The 26,856-nt window shown below is 34.2% G+C and overlaps 1 protein-coding gene across 1 annotated transcript in view; it reads right to left on the bottom strand.

Moving 5' to 3' along the window:
- The window catches only part of LOC145265625 (low-density lipoprotein receptor-related protein 12-like), a 103,800-nt gene that overhangs the window by 10,084 nt on the left and 66,860 nt on the right, over window positions 1-26,856 (bottom strand). Inside the window, exons 3-8 of the mRNA XM_080121661.1 lie at window positions 20,537-20,666; window positions 15,158-15,360; window positions 7,100-7,231; window positions 5,394-5,543; window positions 1,946-2,302; window positions 652-768 (exon numbers count right to left, since the gene is read on the bottom strand). Of these exons, the coding sequence (XP_079977787.1) occupies window positions 652-768; window positions 1,946-2,302; window positions 5,394-5,543; window positions 7,100-7,231; window positions 15,158-15,360; window positions 20,537-20,666 (1,089 nt within the window). The remainder of the gene's footprint in view (window positions 1-651; window positions 769-1,945; window positions 2,303-5,393; window positions 5,544-7,099; window positions 7,232-15,157; window positions 15,361-20,536; window positions 20,667-26,856) is intronic.

Genomic DNA, 26,856 nt, shown 5'->3' with positions numbered 1-26,856 from the left:
CTTTTGGGGATTGTTTTTGTAAGATACTCCAGGGTGCTGTCTGTTGTATCTCAGGTGTTTCTCCATGCACACAGCACAGATGTGGTTAGATGTGGTGCCGCAATTGGGGAGCTATTTTAAGCTCCCTGACAACACAAAAACACATGATCAGAAAAATACCGGTTTAGCAGTAACTCGGTATATAACATTTTCGGAAATTACCGGTATATCAATAACTCGGTCTGGTAGGGTTAAATGTAATGTAAATCAACATCTTGCTCATCTCCTTACATAGTTCCCTATAAACATGATTTTAAATAGTAACCCCTTAGCACTTGTATCCTTCAAAATACATAATCACAATGCACCAAGCAGCAAAATCCCACCTCTTCACTGTCAAAGTCATTAGATGTCGGAAAGCTTTCTACTCTAATGATTTTTTTCCCCTCGGTCTACTAAATTTTGGAATCTTCTTCCTGTTTCCAGCTTCCCTGATTATACTAAACTAGAGAAGTTTAAATGTAATGAGAACAAACATCTTGCTGCTCAACTCCCTACAGTTCCATTAGATATGCTCCTAAATAGTAGCCTCTTACGTTCCAAGTGGCAATATGCCTTGATACAGTTGAAAAAAAAGTAAACAAAGAGGTCATGAACAAAAGCAACACTTACCACACCCTCTTTCATCTCCTCCGTGTTTCTTGCAGTGCCAAATGCCGTCGCAATGTTCGTGGCTGTAATAACAAGTATCTTCACCAAAGCCGCACATTATCTGACCAGGGTAGCAACCTATAAAAAACGAGGGGGAAAAAAAAAAAAAAAAATGTCAAGATAATGATTAGTGTTGGGACGATTAATCAGAATCGGAAGAAAATCGGAACTTTTGGAGGTATCGGAATCAGTATCGAAAAAAGTGTGTGCCTATTTTCCGATGCCAAAATAGATTCCTTTATCTTTTTTCATTTGATTTTGTTTAAAAAAATAAAAAAATCTTCCACTGCTGGTAGTAATAACGAACAAAAAAATATCCACTGATTTTAAATTGCCAGTAAAATCTATCAATCACACCCTCCCACAAGTGTGTTTTTACGTTTGAATAAAAATATGTACCTTTAGCATTTTGTGGTTTTTATGGTAATCGGGGAAAATAGCAACTTTGTACTTAAAAATTTAGAGAGGAATCGGAATCGGTAATTGTATCGGAATCAAGAAAAATATTGGAATCATCCCATCACTCATAATAATATCGTGTAGCAAACTATAAAAAGGGGGAGGAGTACAAAAAATAACAGTCAATATAATATAGGGCAGCAACCTATTAAAAGAGGGGAGGCCAAAAAAAAAAGCAGTCAATATAATAGAATAGAATAAAATTTGAAGAGAATTAAGATGTGCCCAGAAATGTAAATACCGTGACACATGCACACACAACGGAAATTTTTAAACGTATGGAAGCATCTTTCTTTACAAAAAAAAAAAGGGGATTTGTCTTATGGTATGTCAGCCCGTTTTGGATTATTTTACCAACTCTATTGTTGCAATATTTTTGACTACTAATGGGAGTATAGTCCCTCACAGTTGGAAGATTCTATTTATAAACAATGCTGCTAGGAACTGACGAATCGAATTAATTCACGTTCGTTCTGCTACCAACCAATCAGAAACCAGAATTGCTCCATAAAAATTAAACCATTTCTTTAGCAACCTTGCATATGTTTTTTTGGTGTCAATACGGGAAGAATCTTTTGCTCTGTGGCTACAAAAATTATAAAGTCAGGAACCTGAACAACTCGAGGACTGTCTACTGAGAACCAGTCACCTCCAAGACTTGTATAGAACAACTAACTATCGGAAACTGTTTTGAAACTAAACATGGCTTCCAACTCAAGACTTCCTTGATCATATAAACCTCGTATGACAAATTTAGTTAGAAAAAATTATATAATAAAGTATGTTTGAATTTTACCTCTGCGTCTAAAGTTTGCATTTATGCCGCAGCCAGGTTTCAAACTGTCCGTGTGGTAGACAATATGCATATCATTTGACGTCGATTCAATGATGAGCAACTTGTTGCTGATGGCATTGTTGCGGGTGAACCGTTTCAGTACGCGGCCGTTTGCGTCATTACCGTTGTAAATCGTCACCGAATCGTTCCTGAAGAGCAACATCCGGAAGGTCAACTGTACTCTTGCGTTTGGTCCGCTCACATGTACGCTCCACTGGCAGTTCAAACTTTTGTTGTAGAGAGTCGGGATCTGAGGCGTGCTGAAACTTCCATCATCCCGTCTGAAGTCTTTCTTGCAGATGGATTTGGAAGCTGGATCTAAGAATGACAAAAAAAAAATTAACACTTTTATCCTGTCATGGCTGATAGAATAAAAACAATGTCTTTGTTTACAAAGAAACGCAAATTAATTTTGGTGACTTTAATTTCATAATCAAATTTTTTATGAAATGAAAATTTTAAAAAGTTTGTTTCATTGCTTAACATTAATAAATTAATAACAAAAACCAAATAATTAAGTATAATTAATGGGAAAATTCCCCTTTGATGTTTACAAATCTGACATTTTTTAAAAAAATAGTTATTACAATATTTACCGTTACAATCTTCTATTATTATCTATATTTTGTGAATTTTCATGAATTTTTAAATCTTTTTCAAATATATATGGATAAAGTTTATCTTGAAGATTATTTTTGATAATATGCCCCATAATTTAGTGAAACGAATTGCCATTGTAGAACAATTCGAATCTGGAAAGTCTGCAGGAGACATTGCGAAGACCTTAAATATGAACCGAATGTTAATATTGGGAGCACTAAAACGTTTCCAATCAATTCATGAGATCAAAATACTTGACCTATCTGGAAGAGTAAAGTCTCAGCTTCCAATCATACCAATTTGGAGGCTCCAAAGAATATATATATATATATATATATATATATATATGGTCCAAAATTTCACAAAAAAATCATTCATGACTCGTGTAAAGCATTCATCAAACCTTTGTAGCAGGTTATTGATGCACAGTGCGTTTACATTGAATAAAGTTTGAATATTTTGAATCTAGTAATACTATTCTATATATCCAGTATAATTGCATACAATAAATTCCTTTTAATCTGTTTTTGTGAGTAAGAGAAAATGTATCCACTAATTGTTTTCATAGCCGGAATAAGTATTTTAAGAAAAAAAAAGAAGCGAAATATGCCAATAATGAATAGTGAATTCTGAACAAGACAGAAAAATCTGTTTTTGAAATAAACTGAAACAAAAAAAAACATTATGGCAGAGAAAATATTGGAAGGAAGAAGACTAATTGATTAGGTAGAACCAAATATTATACTATCAGATAAAATGCTATCTGGGTTTGAATTCCAAAATTTGATAGGCATAATATCTTTATCAAGTTACATATGTTTATATATTTTGTATGTACAGGATTTACTCTGAAACTAGTTAACTGATCATTTTCAATTTTAGAATACAGCTGCTAAGCAGAAGAGTGGATAATATGGGTTATATTTAGTTTAATTGCATGTAATGCGAGGGGGGGGCGGGCAAAAGTCCTTCACAAAAATTCAGACACCTTTGACTTTTGAGAAATTTTAACAGGCATCAGATATTAAGAAAATATTCAAATTTCAATTTTTTGGGGAGTATTTGAAGTGTTCTTAAGGGGACATAATCTGGATATAAGCTTTCATTTGAAAATTCAAATATTTCAGATTTGGGCGCTTCTATATTATACAAAAATAACCCCCCCCCAAAAATTGAATTTCAAGTGAAACAAATAGTACCTCCGTAATTATCAACTCTCAAATAGTAACATATCCAAAAATTAGGGAAACCAATAAGGAAGAAAAATAATGAAACAATTGTGGATGATCTTTTTGTTAAAAATACATTTACCACATCTTCTGGATCATTTTTTGTGATTTTTGTAATTTTAATAACATTCTATCATGATTTTAATCTTTGTAAGGAGACATAAATGTGATGCCAAACGGTTTTCATATTTTTTGCATTCTTCATCAGTTCTCATCTTCAGTGTCATTTTCATAATGTTTTGGTTGATGTAACCTCCAACCTTCTCCCGGTGTATCTTGTCGAACTTTGGAATCTGCATGGAATCTTGAACGGAACCGTTTATTTAATCCATGGGAGTAGCATGCTCTCATTCTGTCAGCCATGACTGGGTAAAAGTCCTAAGTAATTCGTAATTGTATTTTGAGTGTCGCTTACAGTGTAAATTAAACCTTCAACCTCCAGAAGAATGTAACTTTACAACAAGATTTTACCAAGTACTTTATCCACTAAACCACGGGTATTTATAGATAATCCTGGTATGAACTTTAGAAGCATTAAACTTATTTTATTTTCTAGACGTTTAATCTTTCTACTTATAGAGAGACTATTATCTACTTTGTATATATATATATATATATATATATGTATAAAGAGAGAGAGAGAGAGAGAGAGAGAGAGAGAGAGAGAGACTAGTGGGGAAGGGCTCCTGGCATTCCCCAGTCATAAAATACAGTTCGTATATATTATAATTTATAATTGTATTTTGTATGTCGGCCACACTGAGGATTAAACCTTCAACCTCCGGAAGCATAACTTTTACAACTGAATTTACCAAGTACTTTATCCACTACGCCACGGATCCTTGCGGAAAATAATACTCAAGATGAGAACAGTAGTCTAAAGAATACGAATAATAAATCCTCTTCTCAAAAATTCAGAAAAAAAAACAAAAAAACATTTTGTTTGAGGGATTTATTATACCAGTCCTAGGACGGATATTTTAACCTAATAAGTATCTATAAGTAGACATTTTTTTAAAAGTGAAAAAAAAAAGGTTTCATTACTTACAACTAGGGTTGGATCAAATACATATTGTATTTCAATTGTATTTAAATACAATTTTAATGTAATTGTATTTGTATTTTAACATCACAAGAAAAAGTAATTTGTATTTGTATTATGGCATCCAGGAAAATAGTATTTTGTATTTGTATTTATATTTGAGAGAGAGAGAGAGAGAGAGAGAGAGAGAGAGAGAGAATGAAACTTTCAGAGCTCTATTGATAATAAAATGCAATGAGGACATGATATAGAATGTAATGTAGATGTCAAATTTGGAAGGAAATATTTCTTTTCTTTTTCTTCTTTTTTTTTTGCATATTTTCAGATTTCTTTATTACTTTGAAAAAAAAAGTACTTATATTTGTTTTTGTTTAAATCAGTTATTGTATTTTTATTTGTATTTTGAGATTGAGGAATAAAAGTATTTGTATTTTTATTTTTAGACTTAGGAATAAAAGTATTTGTATTTCTGGTTACCTAAACGAAAGTATTTGTATTTCAATTGTTAAAAGTCAGTATTTGATCCAACCCTACTTACAACAATCTTTTTCATCTCTCATATCAAAGCAGTTATGAACGCCATCACAAATCTGATATTCTTGCAGACACATCAAGTTTCGGGTAATCATTGAATGGCATTGCCAATTTGGGTTGCAGTCAACGATCCAAGGGCGACTTGTGATCAAATCTGTAGCAAAAAATGAGAGTTCTTTTTTTTAGAATTAAATGTAATTTAAAAAAAAAAAAAAAAAAAAAAAAAAGAAATACAAATATTTATGAACAAAGATGTTATATTCCAAAAATCACGTTGATCATTTTTTTTTTTTTTTAACTAAGAAAATCAAATTTTATAACAAGTGAGTCGGGAGCCATCATATTGTTTTCAAATGTGTTAAAATTCAAGGGCGACAACTCAATTTGCCTACCAAGATTTAGTTTCTATTCAAAATAATAATAATAATGGCTGCAAAAAATTATTAATTGCTAAAAATCGTACATTTTGATTTTTTTTTAATGAAATCAAAAACTACTTAATTTACATGGTTTTAGGAATATGACTTCTTTGTTTTGTGATGAAGTATATACACCATAAAGATTTTTCTGTATTTTTGTTTTTTAATTAAGTTGAATTCTAAGAACCAAAACAAGAAATTTTGAGAAAACAATAAAAATACGCTTGTATCTTTGTATAGATTTAATAAACTTCGATACTCATTAAAAAAAATATTGCCCGATTGTTATAATCAAATTTAGATTTTACCCATTTCAAAATGAATTTTTCATTAAGAAAAAAAAAAAAAGATAAAAAAGAGCTAAGTTAGATTTTTCAGTGGTAGAGGGGATGCAAGTTGAACACCTTACACAAAGATGTCAGGGAATAACATGGATGGAGCTAAATAAACAATTTTCTTTTAAATAAAAAAAAAAAAAAGATGCAATAAAGGAAAATGTGAATAATAAAAAGATGTGGATGTTATCACCCCCACCCCCGAAATTCCAACCTTTTCTCAACATGGATGGTAGGCGCAGTGGCCATGTGATACTCTCAGAGCTACCCACCTAACAGGGCTCTGGTAAAAATCCAGGAGTCAACATTATATGTCATTCTTTGGTTGTTCCTGCCTCTATGTGTGGCAAGCAAAAATGTATTAAGTGCTCAAACCGCATATGAATGCAGTAAAAATAGCCTCTATGCCATTTCCTTGTGCGTTCTAAACTAAACCTTCCCCAACTTTGTATGAAACTACTGTGCCTTGCTGTTCTTGGTGTCAGGGGATAAAAACCTGCAACACATTTCAGGTGAAAACATGTATTTACATGTCATATCAAAATTTGTATAAATTTAAAAATTTATAAAAAATGATTACAAGTGCAAATTTACTGAGTTTATTAATTTATAGAATTTTATCATACGCTTTAATGCTGAAGAGTTCTAAAGATTCAGGGAGGTAACTGCAATCAATCATTTTGACTAAATAATTGTTATTCCGCTATTTTTTAAACAAAAAATGTCAACATAATTGTGGATAATTTTTTGTTACCAGCATACATTTAGCACATTTTGTACTGGAATATTTTCCGTAATTTTTATAATTTATACTAATTTCGACAAGACACGCAATTATGTACTAATGTTTTCACCTGAAATGTGTTGGTTTTTACCAATCTACACAAGCACCACTATCTTTTTCAAGCCACATTTATTTCTCAAACTATTACAAGAAATAAGCCAAACAAACTTACTACTGCAATTGTCTTCGTCACTGTTGTCTCCGCATTCATCCCTCTTATTACACGTCCAATGGTCGAGGATGCACTTTCCGTTCCGACAAGGAAATTCATTCTTCCCACAAGGACTAATCGATGGCACATGACCTGAAATGGTAATCAAAAAAAAATTTTTTTTTTTTTTTTTTTTTTTTAAATCAAGCGTGGCTAGCTCTGTTTGATTGCATGACTCCGTCACTTGGAGTGACATACTAGGACTCACCACGGCACACTCAGGTTATAATGCAGGGTTCGTACAGGTTTTCAATGTCCATTTTCAAGGTTTTTCAAAGTTTTTCAAGGGCTTCTCCAGACAAAATTCAAGTTTTCACAACAAAATTTGGGGTTTGTTTTACAAAAATTCAAAAAAGTGGTAAAAACGTTCAAATATACAACAAAAAATGTTACGAAAGGTAATAAAAGTTACTCTACAACATGCATCATTTTTTGGTGTTTTTAAGTAACTTTAAATGTTTTTTTATTTCATCTCAAATATTAACTTTCTTTACAGCTTTTAATTTCCAACCAAAATGGCTGCCATCTTGTCCATTTTCTTTGGGGGGGTCTGACAAGAAAGTAGGGGGGGGGGGGCGAGGATTTTATATATGGCGGCTGCCACTACTCCTCTTCCTTATGCCCCACATCCCCCCAAAATAATTAAATTATAAATGAGAGCAAAAATAAATAGATTTGAATTGTTATCACAAAACTATCGGAGGTAGTTTTGTGGTAAAGGGACATAACTCCTGTATCCACAATAATACTATGCAATTTCAGAACAATGTATTTTGGTTTTACTTTCAATATGTAAAAAAAAATATTTTAATGGTATTTTTATTAATACTTAAACAATCATTTGATAGTATTCATCTTGATTTTGTTTTTTAATATTTCGACAAACTTTTACTGGGCATAAAGAATACAATTTTCACGGCCTTTTCAAGAAATTTTCCAATATTTTCAAGGTTTGCAATTTGGAGACGGAATTGTTTTTGTTGAGATAAGTGATTTCAATTTTAATCATGCTTTTTATTTTAGATTTAAAATATTAATAACTCCATTTTATTTCAGTATTTAATTTGTGTATTTCTGTTTTATTAAATGCTAGCTTTTTTTCTCGTCCAATACCGGCTTCCATCTTATCTCGAAATTACTTATAACGTCACCAACTTACCTTCGGAAGACCCCCCCCCATCCGCCTTTTCTTTTATATCGTAAGCTTCTTAAAACGTGACTAGCTTCAGTTCAGAATAAAATCACGATTTTCTTTTAACGGTTAATTTCAAAAAAAAAAAAAAAAAAAAATGTTTTGAACACTGCTAACTACATTTCTTTCACTACAGTTTGCAATTTGGAGACGGAATTGTTTTTGTTGAGATAAGTGATTTCAATTTTAATCATGCTTTTTATTTTAGATTTAAAATATTAATAACTCCATTTTATTTCAGTATTTAATTTGTGTATTTCTGTTTTATTAAATGCTAGCTTTTTTTTTTTTTTTTTCTCGTACATAAATGTTTATTTATCTACCGAGTTGATTGCAAAAATAGATTATGAATGGTACTCATTTTTAGTTCGTGTGAGGGGAATCTATCACCATACTTTCCCTTAAACACGTCCGTTTGACTTTTATTAAGTACAATACTTAATAGTTTTTTTTTTTTTTTTTTTTTTTTTTTTAAATGGAGAGTAGAAAACGCATTGTGGATGCGTTATCGGCAGCTCCTGTTACTCTCGCTTCTTCTTATTTGTCCCTCAGTCCTCATTTTTTAATGAGTGATTTTTCTGACAAAGGGAGAAGAAAAAGCTGTTTTCTAGGTTGGCAGTATTTTGTGCGAACAGTTGGCTGAGATGGCGGAAATTTTCTGTTTCTATGTCTATCCTTGTAGCCATGTCACTAGTAAGGGTGCTGGAGGTAAACGTTTTGTCTGGGCTGATGTTATCCGCCTGATAGTCAGGGACCCGAACCTTGGATTAACCATTAAGGAGGCTGTCCTATCAGCAGGTGCAAAGTACTGGGGCTGCTGTATTGCCATTTGGTGAATGGATTCTGGACCATGCAGTAGCTTCTGGTGGGGCCTCTCGATGCCATACTAGTGGGTAATTGTTACGGCTTTACCTTATCATTAGCTACAAATAAAAAAAAAATTCTTCGTTTCTTTTTCTCTCTTAATTTCCCCTCTCTGTCCTGCTCTAAGTAAATCTGACGACCTAGTCCACAAATTTCAAAATTTCATCATGACAAGTTTCAAGAAAAAATACACGATTAAACCCGGTTCTCCAACTTCCAACGTAGACCCCTACTACCATGTCTCCTTCTCCAACATCAGGGGTCTACGGTCTAACCTTCCAGAGGTTGAAACCCAATTACAGGAGACTAAACCAGACCTTTTATTTTTAAGTGAAACTGGCATTGGACAGGCTATTTCCCTAGAGGAGTTTGCAATTAAAGGATACTCTAACTTAACTTCTAAATCTGACCCCCAAGATCGCCATGGGCATGGAATATGTGCCTATATTAAAGATAGCTTTCCATGTGGTAGGGACATCTGCAGGGAAGATCCTAACTTACCCTATATGTGCTTCCGGGTTGCTTTAGCTCACACTACGGCATTTTTATTTACTCTCTATCGCCCCCACAACAGCGGAGTTACTATCTTTCAAAGCATATCTGAGAAAATTGACCAAGTCCTATCTGCTTATCCTTCAGCTAACATTCACGTATGTGGAGACTTCAATGTTCACAACGTCGAATGGTTGACCCACTCAAACAAGACCGATGATGAGGGGAGGTTCTGCCATGATTTCTCCATTGCCTATGACCTCACTCAGATTGTTCAGGAACCCACCCGTGTGCCCGACAATGACGGCCAGTATGCGAGCCTACTAGACCTTTTTCTCACAACTTGCCCTGAACTATGTTCAGTTTCTGTTCTGTCGCCTCTTGGATCTTCCGACCACTCTGTTGTATCAATTAAGATAAAAATGAAATGTAATAAGTCCCCAGACGTACCTCTCCATCGTACAGTATATCGATACACTAAGGCTGACTGGGATAGCTTCCGTTCATTTATATCTGATCTACCTCTGCATTCCATATTTAAAAAGGATGTGTCCTCTATAGTATTAGACCTGACGGAATGGTTAATTGTAGGTATTGATCGTTTCATACCCTCTAAAAAGTTTCAGCAAAAACCTAACAGCCAGCCATGGTTCTCTCCAGAATGTGCTGCTGCCATTGCGCACAGAAATCACTTTTTCCACTGTTTCCAACATAATAGATGTATGGAAACTAAAGCCGCTTTCAGGACTGCCAGCAACCATTGTAAGAAAGTAATAAGGAGCGCAAGATGGTTGTATGCTCAATCTGTTAAGTCCAAAGTAGCTGAGCAGCGGCTTGGTTCCCACCAGTTTTGGCAAATAGCAAACAGAATTCTGAACAGAAGCGTGTGCTCCATCCCAACTATCATCAATGGACCTGAGGTAATCTCGTCAGCATCAGAAAAAGCCAAACTCTTTGTCAAGAACTTTGCAGCTAATTCTACCTTTTGCGATCAAGGCCGCCAACCCCCAATATTTCCTCCTGTATCTGAAAACACACTATGTGATATACGTATATCTGTACGTGATGTTGCCAAGCTAATCAAAAACCTTGATTCCAGTAAAGCAACTGGCCCGGACGGTATTCCAATTATAGTACTCAAAAAACTTCAACCTGAACTAGCGCCCATACTTACAAAACTATTTAAACGTTGTCTTAAGGAGAATAGTTTCCCATCTCCCTGGAAAATTTCATCAGTATGCCCTGTATTTAAGAATTCAGGTGATCGCTCATCCCCCTCTCAGTACAGGCCAATAAGTCTCCTGTGCGTCATGAGTAAGTTGCTGGAATCTGTGTTAAATACAGAAGTAATCAACCATCTCAACAAAAATAACCTTCTTAGTGACACTCAATATGGTTTCCGTTCTGCTAGATCTACAGCAGATGTGCTTACAGTTATATCTCATAGGATTAGCAAATCTCTCGACGGAGGCAACCTTTTTAGGGCAATTGCTCTTGACATATCTAAAGCCTTTGATAGGGTATGGCATAAAGGTTTACTTCATAAGATCTCTAGCTATGGTATAGCTGGAAATGTCTTCTCAATTATTAAATCATTTCTTTCTGATAGGTTCATAAGAGTAGTAGTTGAGGGGCAAAAATCAGAAGCTTACAGTATTAATGCCGGTGTCCCTCAGGGGTCCATCCTGGGCCCAACTCTTTTCCTGATCTACATTAATGATCTTCCAAATCACATCCTTACATCATTTGTAGACATTTACGCTGACGACACTACCATTTATGGTAGCACATCTAAGACAGTAAACGACCAAGTTCTCTCCAATTCTCTCTCCTCTGATCTTGAGCATGTAGTACAATGGGGAAAGGAGTGGCTGGTTACTTTTAATGCATCTAAAACCAAGCTTCTCTCTTTACATCATCAACATTCTGATCCCCATCTGGCATCAATTGAAATGAATGGCTCTCGTCTTCAGGAGGCCTCAAGTTTTGACAAGCTTCTTGGCTTGACCATTACTCCTGATCTTAAATGGAACACGTACATCAAATCTGTTGCCAAGGCCGCTGGAAAAATGGTGGGATCTTTCTATCGATCCAGTAGATATCTCACTGCTGATGCAATTCTCTATCTATATAAGAGCCAGGTACGTCCAAGGATGGAATACTGTTGCCACATCTGGGCAGGAGCTGCTAGAAAGGACTTGTCCTACCTTGATAGAGTTCAAAATAGACTTCGTAGCCTCGTAGGAGATGTCCTTTTCTCTTCCTTGCAACCTCTATCTCACAGAAGAGATGTTGCGAGTTTGTCTCTAATGTATCGTTATTTTCATGGAAAGTGTTCGACTGAGCTTCAATCTATGGTCCCCCCTCGCAAAACTTTCACAAGAAACACTCGTCTAGCTGTAAACACTATCAATAATTCCCCCCACTCTTTATCTGTGCCTAAACCTAAACGTAGATTCCATGAACAAAGCTTTTTTATTAGAACTGCACGCCTGTGGAATTGTCTTCCGTTTTTCTGCTTTCCTGCTGACTACAATATGGTTGTGTTCAAGTCTAACGTAAATAAGTTCTTGATGAGCCGTTCCATATAAGTTATCAAATTTAACAAATTTTCATTACTAATGATTATTATATTGTCCAATTTCTACTGTACACTCTTTAACCCTTATCCTTGAGTGGCCTCTTGGCCTTGATAATGTGTTGATACCTATGAAAAAAAAAAAAAAAAAGAAAAAGTCCAATGTGAACAAGTTCTAATTGAATCGTCCCCCTAAGTAATCCAAGTTACAAAATTCCCACTGTTTTTTTTTTTTTTTGTATTAAATGCTAGCTTTTTTTTTTTTTTTTTTTTTTTTTTTTTTTCTCGTCCATAAATGTTTATCTACCAAGTTGATCTTAAATATTGTATAATCAATCCATTATATTATCATTTTCAGTCCCCCACCCCTAATTTCTGGCTCCCATCTTATCTCGCAATTACTTATAACGTCACCAACTAACTTCGGAAGAACCCCCCCCCCCCCATCCGATTTTGTTTTATATCATAAGTTGCTTAAAACGTGATTAGTTAAAGTTCAGAATAAAATCACGCTTTCTCTTAACGGTTAATTTAAAAAAAAAAAAAAAAAAATCTTCTGAACGCTATTAAAAGTTAAATTCTTCACTAGTTTGGAGACGGAATGCGTTGTTGTGATAAGTGATTTTTTTCTCTACTAATTCGCACTTTTTATTTTAAGATTCAAATATTAATAACTACATTTTATTTCAGTATTTAATTTATGTTTACTATGCTAAAATCACAATGACTAATGTATACCTATTAACCCTTATCCTTGAGTGGCCTCTGGGCCTTGATAAGTGGTGACACCCATGTAAAAAAAAAAAAAAAAAAAAAAAAAAAAAAAAAGTTCTACCAAAACACTCGCTGAAGGCATTTTCAAAGCTTTAGATTTTTGCAGGGATCTTTTGCTATTTTTCCAAATACAAGGCCTTATATTCCGAAAGGGTAACACATCTGGTACTTACCCAGCTTAATCTCACTTAACTTTAGTGATATGATAAGAATTGGTGTATCAAACTGAATATACTATATTTTTATAAGTTTTTTCTGCAGGTTTGTCCCAAATGAAAACTCAAAACACAAAAAGGATTTTACACGCCTTATGTTTATTGCTGTTGAAATTATCTTAGTCTCACACCCATTTCTCAATGCACCTTGGGTGCCCCACAGGACCCATCAGATGAGAAATATATATCCTCGTAATTCGGTAACAATCTCTTTTGTAGTTTTTCAATTGCTATTTTTTTCAAAATTGTTTTTGTTTTTACACATTCGTTCTTTTAATCAACAAATGCAAATTTTTTATCAATTCAACTTATCTCCGTCAAAATAAACATCAGAATTCCAAAAGTGCATTCAAAAATGATGATGTTCATTAATTGCTTGCAAAGATGACTGTGATCATGCAATTATTCTGTGGGTTCAGAGAGGACTTGTTAGACCGATTTGAGCTCTGAAGTATTTCCTGCATGTTGAACATCTGTGGAATATATATATTATTCCTTAATTGGAATTCATTTTTTTGAGATGAGCATTATATGTTAATTTTTATTTTTATTTCGGACTATTAGTCTCATCTTTATTAGTTGTTGTTTTTCGATCTTTTTATTGGTTCACAACGTTTCGGCCAACTTCCTCTGGCCTTCGTCAGGTGGTAACCGCGACGGATAGGAACTTCGAATCTCCTAACTGCATTCTCAGCCATCACTGCCATCCGTAGTTGTTGTCGTCTCACCACATTTTTGACCAATTAACCTCTGGCACGCTTTGGGTGGGATTGAAACCGCTATCTTTCATCTGGAACCGTAGAGATTCAACGTCTCTATCAACTGCGCCACGGGCCCCGAAGGGCGATCAAGGTTGGGTTCTTTGATCTTATAAATCCACGTTTATTTATTATCTGATCTTCCATAGTCGGGTCCGTACCGATTGGTATATATATATTATTCCTTAATTGGAATTCATTTTTTTGAGATGAGCATTATACGTTGTGAACCAATAAAAAGATCGAAAAACAACAACTAATAAAGATGAGACTAATAGTCCGAAATAAAAATAAAAATTAACATCTGTGGAATAATTTTGTATCAGAGGTGTTGACTGCTCTGTCTTTTCTAATGTCACGTTTTCTCTTGTGTTCTTCATTGCATGCAGATTCAACAATTGTAGCCTCTTTGTGAGTTGCGGCACATCAAGAACATCTGTCTTCAGTTAGTTTTTCCCAGTAGTCAGAATACAAACTGAACTGTTTGAGGGAGGCCTTCAGATTGTCCTTGAACTGTTTCTGTCATCCTCTTGCAGGTCTTTTTCCTTTGGACAGTTTATCGTAAGGGAGCTGTTTTGGGAGCCTTGAGTCAGGTATGTGGTATATGTGACCTGACCAGCAAACCTGCCACTGCTATAACACGGTGTGTACTAACGGAAGATTTGACGGGGCTAAAACCTCTGTGTCTGGTATCTTGTCTTACCACTTGATTTTCAACAATCTACGGAGGTCATATGGAAATGGTTCAGTTTCTTGGCATGTCTGGCATATATACAGTCCGTTTCACAAGCATACACAAAGATGGTAAGAATCACAGCTCAATGGTTGAAGAATTACATTCCCATCTCAACCTATATTTTATCAGTCACTTTTGTAACCCCAGTTCTCTCTTAGCGTTGTAATAGCTATTACAAATTATTATTAGAATTAGTATATCATCATTACTTTCTCTAATTCATATGCATTATAATAATATGCTAAATCGTATCAAGTTCATAATTACATTATCACCTTCACAGACATCAAAAACATTATACAGTTCCATTGACAAAAACAAGACAATTTCAAATATATTTCAAAAAGTGACATAAGGTCGTACGGTGAAATCAAAACAGGTACGCACACAATCGTTGGTCAATAACTCACCTGTGATGTATTCCAGAGCAAAGCCCCGTCCTCTCGCTTCGGTGCCATTTGAAACAAAGCGAACAATTACATGGTCTCGTTGGGATATGTATGTGTGGCTGGAGCTTGGTGTGCAAAATTTCCTGTGTGGTACAGGTGCAAACTCCAGGTATGAATTCTGACATTGGCCATCTTCATCCGAACTGATATTTAAGTAGATCAGACTGAAAACAGGGAAAAAAAAATCATGATCAAGTTATTTTATCGATAGTGTACGCATAAAAATAATTTCGCATCTTCTCATTGCATATACACATACAAACATATACATAAGTTTGGAAAATGTATATGGCAATTAAGCTACACAGAATTTTCTATGTTCCATCCTCATGAGAATTTGTCTGGCTATTTATTGCATAAAGCATGAAACGCAGAAAATTCTGTGTAGCTTAATTGCCATATACATTTTTATAAGTTACTATTTAGCTCTACTCACATACTGAGCACTGTTGAAGTAAATACTGAAAGCAGATACACAAAATTTTAAATTTTATGTAGATACATGATTATATATATATATATATATATATATATAGTACTGTCATAAATAATTTCACCCGCTACTTAATTGGCTGAAAAATGTGAGGCTCTCTGTTTGTTTATAGATAAGTGGTTTAAGCACTATAAAAGTGGTGGACGAATGTTTGTTTAAAATAAACATTTGTCAAGGTTATTTGTGGGCACCGTTCCCGTGGGTCGATGGGTAGAACTGCCGGCTGTCAACACGATGGTTATAGGTTCAATCTTCGGCTTGGGAGAGGTGCTAGTCTAGCGGCACTGATGAGTTGTGATACAACAAAACAGTACTGTATGTCGATGACTACAAATATATATATATATATATATATATATATATATATATATATATATATATATAAGAGAGGCACTTTTTGTGTGTGTTTGTTCCCTATGAATTCCAAAATGGCTGAAATTTCACACAAATGTACTTTATGTGCTTAGGAGTGTTCTCAGATAGGTTTTGTATTCGAATACCTCCAATAAATATTGAAAATCGATAATCAAAAAAAAAATTCTGATTAAATTAACCTAACATCACAAGTGTATTTGAGAAATTTTTATCACTGCACAAACGGAAAGGTGCACTGTATAAAATGAACAGTAGATTCTTTAAGACAGGAACGTGTTTGAAATGAATGTTTATATTTAATGCACAATCGAACCAGGATATTTGACTTTTGCATTTTAAACTTTAATTCAAGTCATTATATGATAATAATTTGATAAAATCAACAGTAGGTTCTTTACAGTGCAATGTAGACTACAATGTATTATAGACTATGTCACTGTGGGGAGGCATATGACGCTTCCTCCCCGGTGCTCCATGATGGTTTCCCAACTAGAGCAGGCAAACCATCAATTTGACTGTAAAACAGGTGATTTTACCAATTTTGATCACAATAGAAGTTTGGGATTCTCATCTGATTCTGAGCAACATCGAATCTCTCTGCTAGTGTGTATATCCATAATATAAATCTATAATATAAATGTATATCTATAATATAAATCTCACCTATCTGTGACCTGCAAAAAGTACCTGAGCAGCCCCATCGGCATTCCCCAGTGATGGCACCTCAGGGGATTTGCAAAAAACTAACCCCCTTCTCACAGAGAGAAGGCAAGGACTGGGAAGGTAGACCTTGTAGAACTACACAGAACTAAAGTCCCACCACAAAATCAACAGTGATCAGATCATTACAGGAATGGTCTAATCTCTTGATTTTGGGGGCCCAGGAAGACATTGTAAAACCACAAGTAATCACCTATAAAAAAACAAAAAAAAAACAGATATGCATAGAATTTATTTCCCTTAGCACAAAAATAAAATTAAAGGAATTAAGTGCCCTAATGGAATGACTCGGATCATTTTTACGTTAAATTTATGTGCGAAAATCATCTTTTACTTATTTTTTTTTTCTGACAAGTTTTTCAGGGTGTTTCCACATAAGCGTTAAAAAAAAAAAAAGTTAGAATCATTTTTAATTTTGCCAATAAGGAATTGATTCAAGAAAACGTGTTAATCTACAACACTTTTTTTTTTCATGCTGAAATATTTTAACTTTCTTTTTGCTTTTAATTTCGTCAAATTCTGTTTTTATTGTAAAAAAAAACGTTTCAAGATTGTTTTTGTGCATAAAAACATTAAAAATATGTTTGGTCTAAAAAAATAAACAAAAATAAAAAACGTGCTGTTAAAAAGACAAAGGCTCCAAATATGAACGTGGAGGAAGGAAATAGGATATGAATAAGCAAAACTCTTAACATCTCCACACAAAATTATGAATCGGTTGCTAAAGGAAAAGAGACAGGAAGACAGGAAGAGGAGGACAGAAAGAGAGGAGGACAGAAAGAGAGGAAGACAGAAAGAGAGGAAGACAGAAAGAGAGGAAGGAAGACAGAAAGAGAGGAAGACAGAAAGAGAGGAAGACAGAGAGAAAGACAGAAAAAGCTAAAGGAAAAGAGAGAGGAAGACAGAAAAAGAGAAATACAATCCAGCAAAAGACAGTCTTATTTAAAAAATAAAAATAAAAAATGCAAATATATTTTCCTCTAACCGTGTGTGTGTGTGTGTGTGTGTATGTATATGCATGCATATATACATAAGAATAACAGTACAGTTAGATTCCAAGATCCAAATATTTATTTTTCCTGCAAAAAACACCTCCTTTGGCATGTTAAAATTTCCATACATTTTTTTACAGATCCATTACATTATGCAGAAACAGATGGTTATTATTATGTCAATATTGTCTCTTTTCATGCATATACTCTTCAGAAAAATTAGAAATTCTTTGCTTAGATAGAAAAAGCACATGACAATATAATGCTGCAAGATGGAAAAAAAAGTTCATGGAAGACTTAACATCATGTGTTTGTTCCGACAGCCATCTGTGTTCATTATATATATATATATATATATATATATATATATATATATATATATATACATACACACACTAGATGAATACCCATCTGAGAAGTAAAATGTTTTACAGATATTCGAAAAAACAGTTACCTGAAAGGCAGTCACAATTTTATGATTATATATAAAGTTTTGAAAATATATTGCAATTAAGCTACACAGAATTTTCCTCGTTTCATCCTGATGAATCTCGCAAGGATAAACCAAGGATAATTCTGTATAGCTTAACTGCCATATATATTTTCAAAACTTACTATCTAGCTCTAGTTAGGTATTGAGTGCTGTCAAAGTAAATATTAAAAATAGATACATAAAATAATAACTCTAAGTAAATTGGTTTAATAAAACATGTTGAGAAACACTTTAGCAAAGGTTAAACACACATTTGTTTTTCGGAAAGGAAACACAAATAGGTGAAAATCCTTAATCCGTGGACTTTCAAAAAAAAAATTTCCTTCTCGTCAGAGGGGAGGAATTAGCAAAATGCATAAAGAAATTTTGTCTGTAAAGTATTAAAAAAAAAACTAAGTATAAAAAGGATCATATTAATGTGAAAGTGAAATGTTGATTAATGAAACAGATGGAATTAAAAAAAAAAATGGTTTCATGCGAAAGTGTGTTCCCATGGTGGCAGAGTTCAAAATCAGGTGAATCAGATAAAGTGGTAGAAATAAAATATCCGTGTTTATAGTAGTCCGAGAGAGTGTTGTTTGAGATTATGAATGGTTCAAAGAATAAATATCTTAGGGGATATGCACAGATAAAGGGGTCTGGTTTATGAGGTTTCTCAAAAAGAAAATGATTTGAAGAGTACGTGTAGCAAGTTATCACGTGGTGGATTGAGTTCATCCAAAGAGGGAGGGTATTGGCTCAACGTCAAGGCAGTTCAATGCTGTGGAGTAAGGGGAGATGATGATCTGGTTATCATGACAACCTATCTTTGCAAAAATGGTAATTAGGGCAATGAGGCAGGGGGAGGATAAATGAGTGGGTATGATTTGGTGGGATTATAACGAGGATGAGGCATAAATATTTAAAAAAGAATTTTAGGACTATAAGCTTATTGCGAGAAAGAATTTATCTGGAAGATTAGAGGGTTTTTATTGAGAGTTTTTTTGTGGATTTTGGGGATTGAGAAAACAATAAACGGTAATTAGAGGAAGAAGCATAGTGCAACCAATAGAAAGGAAAGAAGAAATGAAAAGAATTACACTTGAATTCCCGTACAAATGTACGTATAGTGGATAGGCACAGACGAAGAAGTCTAATTTGTGAGGTTATCCAAAAAGAAAGCGCTTTGAAGAATAAGTGTACAATATTATCACACGGTGGATTGAATTCATTCAAAGTTGAGAGAGGGTATTGGCCGAATGTTAAGGCAGTTCAACGCTGTGTAGTATGGGGAGAAGATTATCTGCTTAACATCCATGTCACTTTTGAGTTTACTGTATCGATTCACGCTGTAAACTTATGTTTACTACCACTTTTTTTAAACATTTATATATATATATATATATATAAAAGTGAACGTGTCTGTATCTGTGTACATTTCCCTACGCAATAACTGTCAATTTTTAGTCTATAAACTCGAAATTTAATATACAGGGTACTGAGATTTGGGAAAATCTATGTGATCGGTTTTTGGCCAGAAATTTCGCTGTTTAGGGGTCAAAGTTCAACGATTTTACTTTTGAGAACTCTAACAAACTCCTCCGACAATTTTGGGTGCAAATACTTGAAATTTTAGATATAGGTTTCTTGGACATGGATCTAACTTAATAACTTGATTTGAGCCCAAAACAATAAATATTAAGGGGGTCATAATAGAGGTCAAAGTTTAAAAAATTGACCGTTTTTTTGTTTTTTTGCTCAGCATACACCTCCAAACACCCGTGCAACGCCGGGCACCCATGCTAGTATTTATAAATAATCACACAATTGTAACTGTCGTTCAGGTAACAGTTTTTTCTAATATTTGTAAAACAGAACTTTAACTAAGGCAAATGAAAATAAATATTAAAATAAAAAAGAAAAAAAATCTCATTTATTTTTATTGTCTGCACTCTTAGTTTTTGGTTAGAAACATTTAACAAAAAGTTAACGCTGAAAATCAAAGAGAAATAGGAAATGAGGTCTATAACTCTTGCCTGCTTGTACAAGTTTGTGCACTAACTATAAGTACATACATTTATTTTAGATTTTGTTGAAAAACAAAGATAAATTTAGATGGCAGGGGTTGTATTTTGACGCTTGGTGTATACATGAACTTACAAGCTTTTTATAGCACGTTACTGAACGAAGTTACTAAAAAGCTACAAACTGTAACGACTACCTAACCCTAACTGCATCTCCTAGTGCTTCCTTGATATGCATCACTTTGATATCCGAATGCAACTTACTTGATCGTCACCGTGCCATTTTGAGGTGCTCGGATGGACCAAATTTCTGTGTAGGATTCCTCAGCGGATGGAAACGTAAGACTTGAAATATTTCCTGTCCTATTGGAGATCACGTGTCGGATTTCAGTGTCTGAAAAAAAAAAAAAGAGAAAAATTATTTACGTAATAGCATATTTATGTGAAGACAAAAAAGTCGATAAAAGGGGGAAAAAACTCCCTAACAACATTCATAGGCAACATGAACTGGAACAAATACATAGAAGACATTGCCAAGGTGGCCTCCCTCTACCGTGCTAGAAAATTACTCATACAATGTTGCGTAGCGTCACACTGTATTTTACTAATTCATTAAAAATTAAACTGAAAAGAAATTTTTTCTGTTTTAAACAAAATTTTTTATTACTATTACTCTCCCGTTTCGACACCACTTAAAAAAAATCTCTCGCTTCTCCGACCGCATGCTGGCCACAGTTGGCCTATTCTCGTCTTTGTACGTCCATTTCTTCACTGTCTCACTTTGCTTCTGCCGATCAAGTGACACATTTTTTTATTTTTTTCCTTTTTCTTCTTACACACACTTCCTCATTTGCATATGTGCATTTTTCGGCTACTGCTGCTGCTAACCTCTTCGCAAGCCAGCCATCCTTTTTGCACGCCCTCACATGCACCATGTTACACTCACACCTAATATTATCCACACTTACATAGAGTAGTGTTACTATAACTGGGCTAGTGCATCCGTCACTAGTCTCTCCCTCTTAAACAGGGTCCAAATAAGAGTATCCAATCTAATAAATCCCACTATCGACCAAGCTCCAACCTCTGTCCCATCACCACGATGTTACATCCCTGTGCCTGTTTTACAAGTATTCCAATGGAATGTGCTCTGGCCAACTCATAGCACTTGTGCCCCCGCAACGTAAATATCTTGGACTAACCAGACAAGCAGCAAAATCCCCCCTCTCCCCTCCCTAGATGTCAGAAACTGAGTGCCATCAGCTAGAAGTGAAACCAAAAGCTAAAGGGGAGTGGGGGACTGATGCGTGCAGGGTGCAAACTCTTATAGCTTACGTTAGCGAATGCTTTATCGATGGGCCTACGAGGACACAGATGCTATCACACCACAAATTTAGCTTTTTAAAATGAAAGAACTAAACAACCCTTTGCACATGCACAATTTGCAAACCGTGTCAAAAGCAAGGTTTTTATTTTTCGATATATGCCCGAGAGATCGCTCTTTCTAACGATACTGTGTTCACGCCAGTATGATGCGGATGACGAAAGATTTTAGCAGACATACAAACACAGACAATTTTATATGCGAGATAAATAATAGGAAATGCAATTGTGCATATAAAATAGTTAATTGCACATATGCTCTGCATTCCGTATATAAAATAACGGATTCGTTCAAAAAAATTAAAAATGACACACAACGTTTTTCTTTTCATTTTTTGCATAAAATAAAAAAATATTTCATTGTTTACAAAACGTCTTTTGAAGAACTGAAACAAAAAGAATCCCTTGAGGGGAAAAAAAAGGGGGTGGGGGCTTTTGAAATCCGTTTCTCACCCCAACTCGCGTCTGATTAAAAATGTCTGGTCCCTAAAATTTCTTTTTCTTCTTTTCTACACATTTCACCCCTCCCCTCATGCTTTCATTTTTTTTATATAAATTATTAATGCAACCGTTTTACTTTTTTTTCTTTTTTATTATTAGTTTTTTAAAGATGTTATGGGAGTGTGAGTGGATGAGGGGGTGGTGGTGGTGAAAAAGAATTTTAAAAAAGGGGGGGGGTACATTCGTGTTAAAAGTGCAAGTTCATTGAATTTGCAGTTCTTAAATTTGAGATTTAAAATGACTGATTAAGGATGGAGTTCTTCAAGAAAACAAAAGTAAATGGATGGGGAGAGGGAAGCCGAATTTTACCAAGGTTTTCTCTTCACCCCTTGTAGAAGGAATGATAGACTTATTGCCAGTTTCCCGAGGTTCCATCATCAGGGAATACTGACAGATTTGAAGATGACTTATTTATATCCATTTAAAGTGTTTCTTGTGGAAGGGGGTGGGTCTAATCTTGCCATCTTTAAACTCGACCTTGTGTCACATCACACATTAGTGAGAATGCAAGTAAATATGTTAAGAGCAAAAAAGGTGATTTTAGGAGTGGGGTGTGAAGAAATGCTTTGTTTCATAGGGTGGCTTGGAAGGCTTCAACTTGCTAAAGCTACAAATGGCGGACAATTGCTGGAGTTCTAGTCTCGATAGTGGTTAAAAGTGATAGACTACTTAAGATCATGATTAATATATAATTTTTATTTGTTTTACGTAAGCATTAATATGTTGCTACACATTTATGAACATGTTTCGGTCAGCCAGTTAGTAGTCAAGTAACTAGAGAACTCTTTAGGTGAAATTGCTTATACAAAAGTTTAGTCCGTAGCCATACAGAAACTGAGGCATGTGTGCATCATGTTTTTTTTCTGAACAGTTCACTTCTTGTAAGTAAAAAAAAAAAAAAAATACTCAAGCTGAGATCGAAACCAAAACCTAAAGAGCGAGTCAAGTACGATACCTATTAGGCCAGCTTTACAAGATCTTTAAAAAGTGTTTTCAAATCTACTTATTCTTAACATAAGGAATCTGTCATGTGAACCATACATGCATGCACATTCATGAAACAGTAGGCAAACGGATAAAAATCCGATGACTCTCATGTCCCAGTTTTGACCTCTTAGGTAGGTGCCATTTTTTCTGTATGAAAACTGATTAAAAAGTTTTCCACGTGTCTGAATACTCTATATACCAAATTTCAAGTCTGTAAATCAAAAATGTTACATAGGTTGAGAAGTGCCCTCACACACACACACACATACACTTACTTCTATAGATATATAGATTAAGAAAAAAAAAAAAAGAAAAAAAAGACTAGTAACACTTATAGGTATTACAATTGAGTTTGGTTTAGAATGCGGAAATGAATGAATTTAGTGAAATTTCAATTTTAATTTGCAATGTATCTCATCCATTCTGGTTATTTGAATAAAATTTGAAAATTATCTTTTTCTTTTAATAAATACACAATTTATTCAAACTATCTTTTTTTTTCCGCCCTATTTTTAGTGATGAGCGATTTATTTTATGAAAAAAAAAAAAAAAAAAAAAAAAATTATAACAAACTACACATTGAATACATCACCAATAGGGATGCTGCGCCATCACCATCACTTATCTGTTCATATTTATTATTTCGCTGTATCCAAAAATGTACTCATTATATTTGAAATTTAATGCTTTTTCATTTAAAAGGAAAAAAGAGCAACCTCTTGCAAACGATTCTGCAACTGATGCGCAATTGCAGTTACAGACGTATCTAAAAAAATTAGCGTCAATTTCCCCCCCCCCCAAGGTTTGCAGTTGTTTTTGCATTTGGTTAATGGTTGCTGCAGAATCTCAAGTTCTTTGGAATGAATCGGAGCTGAAACGCGGGAAAGGGGTTGTAAACTGAATTGGATTAATAAATGTGAAAACAATGTTGAACCTCAGTTGATCCTGGATGATTGGTTTTTATATTTTAATTGTAAAAATATGGAAAAAGGAAACAGAGAATATGGTGGAGATGGTTGTTGTTCTAATTCTATGCTCCAACTACAACATGGCAAAAAAAAAAAAAAGACATACTGACGATGAAGTGTATCTTCGAAATATATTTATAAATTTCAATATAAATTTCAAACAAAATAAATATCTGTTTATTTTGTAATAATGCGTTGTTTGGGCTTCAAAACGTATCTAATACATATTTATTTTATTCAAACACAACTAGCGTTTCTATCAAGGAACACAAACCCTAACATGAATTCCGCGTGACCAACGCACTGTTCTGACATTTGAAAAAACTGCCGTAAAAACAACGGATGGACTTCTACTGATTCTATGCTCCAACAACAACATGCCAAAAACAAATGTCAGTACAGGCGGTAAAGCAGAGACCCGGAAGGGAATTCCAAAATCCAACAGTTCTAGAGAAGAAACTATTAGAGTAGAAGGCTTTCTATCATCTAGAGATTTGTACTGAGTAGGGGTGAGATTTTGCTGTTTGTCGGGGCTATTTATGTCGAGGGGGTACAAGGGCTTGGGGCTTGTAGTTTGTCAGTGCACCTACCATTAAAATACTTGTAAAACAGGCAGAGGAATGCACATTTTATTGATGGGACAGCGGTTGAAGCCTAGCTGATAGTGTGGGACCTATTAGGTTGGCGACTCTTTTGAACTCTAAGTCTTGCAGGTATGAAAGACCATATTCGATACGCTCAAACACGAATTGAATGAATGGATGATGGCAATACTTAACATCAATTTTGCTTTCACCACACATTATATCTATAATATGTTTAAATGTATGTATGTATGTGTATCTGCCTAATGTATGTATGTATGTGTATCTGCCTAATATAATATATAATATGTTTAAATGTATGTATGTATGTGTATCTGCCTAAAACTTTCAACAGAGATGACTGATTTTCACGAGATTTTCATCGTTTTGAAGTTCGCACCTTCAGACGCCAAATATCAAAAGATTGACTGAAAACATTAATTCCTTCACCCTCAACTCGGCACATTTCTACAGGGAGATGTCACTTTTTTCGCCGATATTTTCAAAAGTCATCCCCTCTTTTCAATTGATTAGCCTTAACTTAAACCTTTGTCACTTTTAGCAAAGACATCACTTTTTTGTTTGTTTTTTTTCCACATTCTTGTCCTCCTTTGCAATCCGGGTTCAAGCCTGTCTGCCTACTACCACTTTTTTTTTTTTTGTGTGTTGAGAAAAAAAAAAAGAAAACGGGCCCCAACTCTAATTAGGTCCTGTTTCTTATTGTCTTGTCTGAATGAAATGAAACTTTGGTCATAACTAGTTTATTATATTCAAAACATCACATCAAAATACTAGCGTCTTTGGCCTTTTTTTTCTCTGCTGACCGTAAAATGCTTAGAAAAACAATTGAATGTCCTCTGCTTTTTTGGGTCACCCTGTATATATATATATATATATATATATATATATACACATATATATATATACATACATACATACATACATACATATATACATACATATATATATATATATATATATAAACATTTCATGATTGATACTATTCAAACTAATCAAAGGAGGAATAAGAGAAACAAAATGGCCGACATTATTTTTTTTTTACATCAAAACACTGACGAATTATTCCTCTCTAGTTTCCAACATTCCCTACTTATATATATATATATATATATATATATATATATATATATATATTATATTGATTTAAAATAATTTCCGAGTGGAAATACACTGGGGGGGGGGCAATAAGTGCTTTTAAGTTGTGTACTTGTATACTTATCGCCTCTCTAGATTAGAGACAGATGTTGTATTTCTGCTGTTTATAAAAGAATGATGACAAACTGATACAACGTGCCTTCGATAAGTTTCCAGACTTTTTTCAGGCACTTTCATTGATAGTACACACATGAAACTCTAGTCCCCTTCGAAGTAATCTCCTCTGGCTGCAATGCACTTGTTGTACGATTCCAACAACTTCTGGAAGGCCCCATGGAAGTCCTCTTGTGTGTGCGTGTTAATAACCTTTGCCACAGTCTCTTTCATCTTCTCAATTGTCTCATAATGACAGCCTCTAAGATTTTCCTTGAGTTTAGGGAAGAACCAAAAATCACAGAGAGCAAGATCTGGACAACTCCAGTATGTATTTTAGAAGCCTTAAATCTATTTTCTTTTCTAGATGTAAAATCTTTCTACTTCTCACTTATATATATATATATATATATATATATATATATATATATATAGTGGAAATGGTAATTAATAAAAACTGAAGAAAGTGCTCAATACCGTTGTAGAGCAGATATGCGTTTTATTTTTTATTACCGTATCTTTCTGTTAAGTTACATTATTGTTTCAGCTACTTGGCTTTTTTTTTTTTGGCCGTCTGTAGCATCCTCAGATTTTTACAGAAATGTTCGCATCATCCCAGAATAGCGAACATTTCTGTAAAAATCTGAGGATGCTACAGACGGCCAAAAAAACGGCCAAGTAGCTGAAACAATAATGTAACTTAACAGAAAGATACGGTAATAAAAAATAAAACGTATATATATATATATATATATATATATATATACTACTTAAATATATTATCTATAATTAACGGTTCTCATATTGTATTAACTTCAAAATAGGTAAGCTTAATATTTGATCATTAACCGCTGCTTCTTTTAATCATTTTTACTCTCCCTGTCGATATTTT

The sequence above is a fragment of the Euprymna scolopes genome, chromosome 40 (genome assembly GCF_053919585.1).
Source record: "Euprymna scolopes isolate OS-2025 chromosome 40, ASM5391958v1, whole genome shotgun sequence".
NCBI lineage: Eukaryota > Metazoa > Mollusca > Cephalopoda > Sepiida > Sepiolidae > Euprymna > Euprymna scolopes.
The sequence above is the reverse complement of the archived record's forward strand: the minus strand, read 5'-3'. Positions and strand labels throughout refer to the sequence as shown.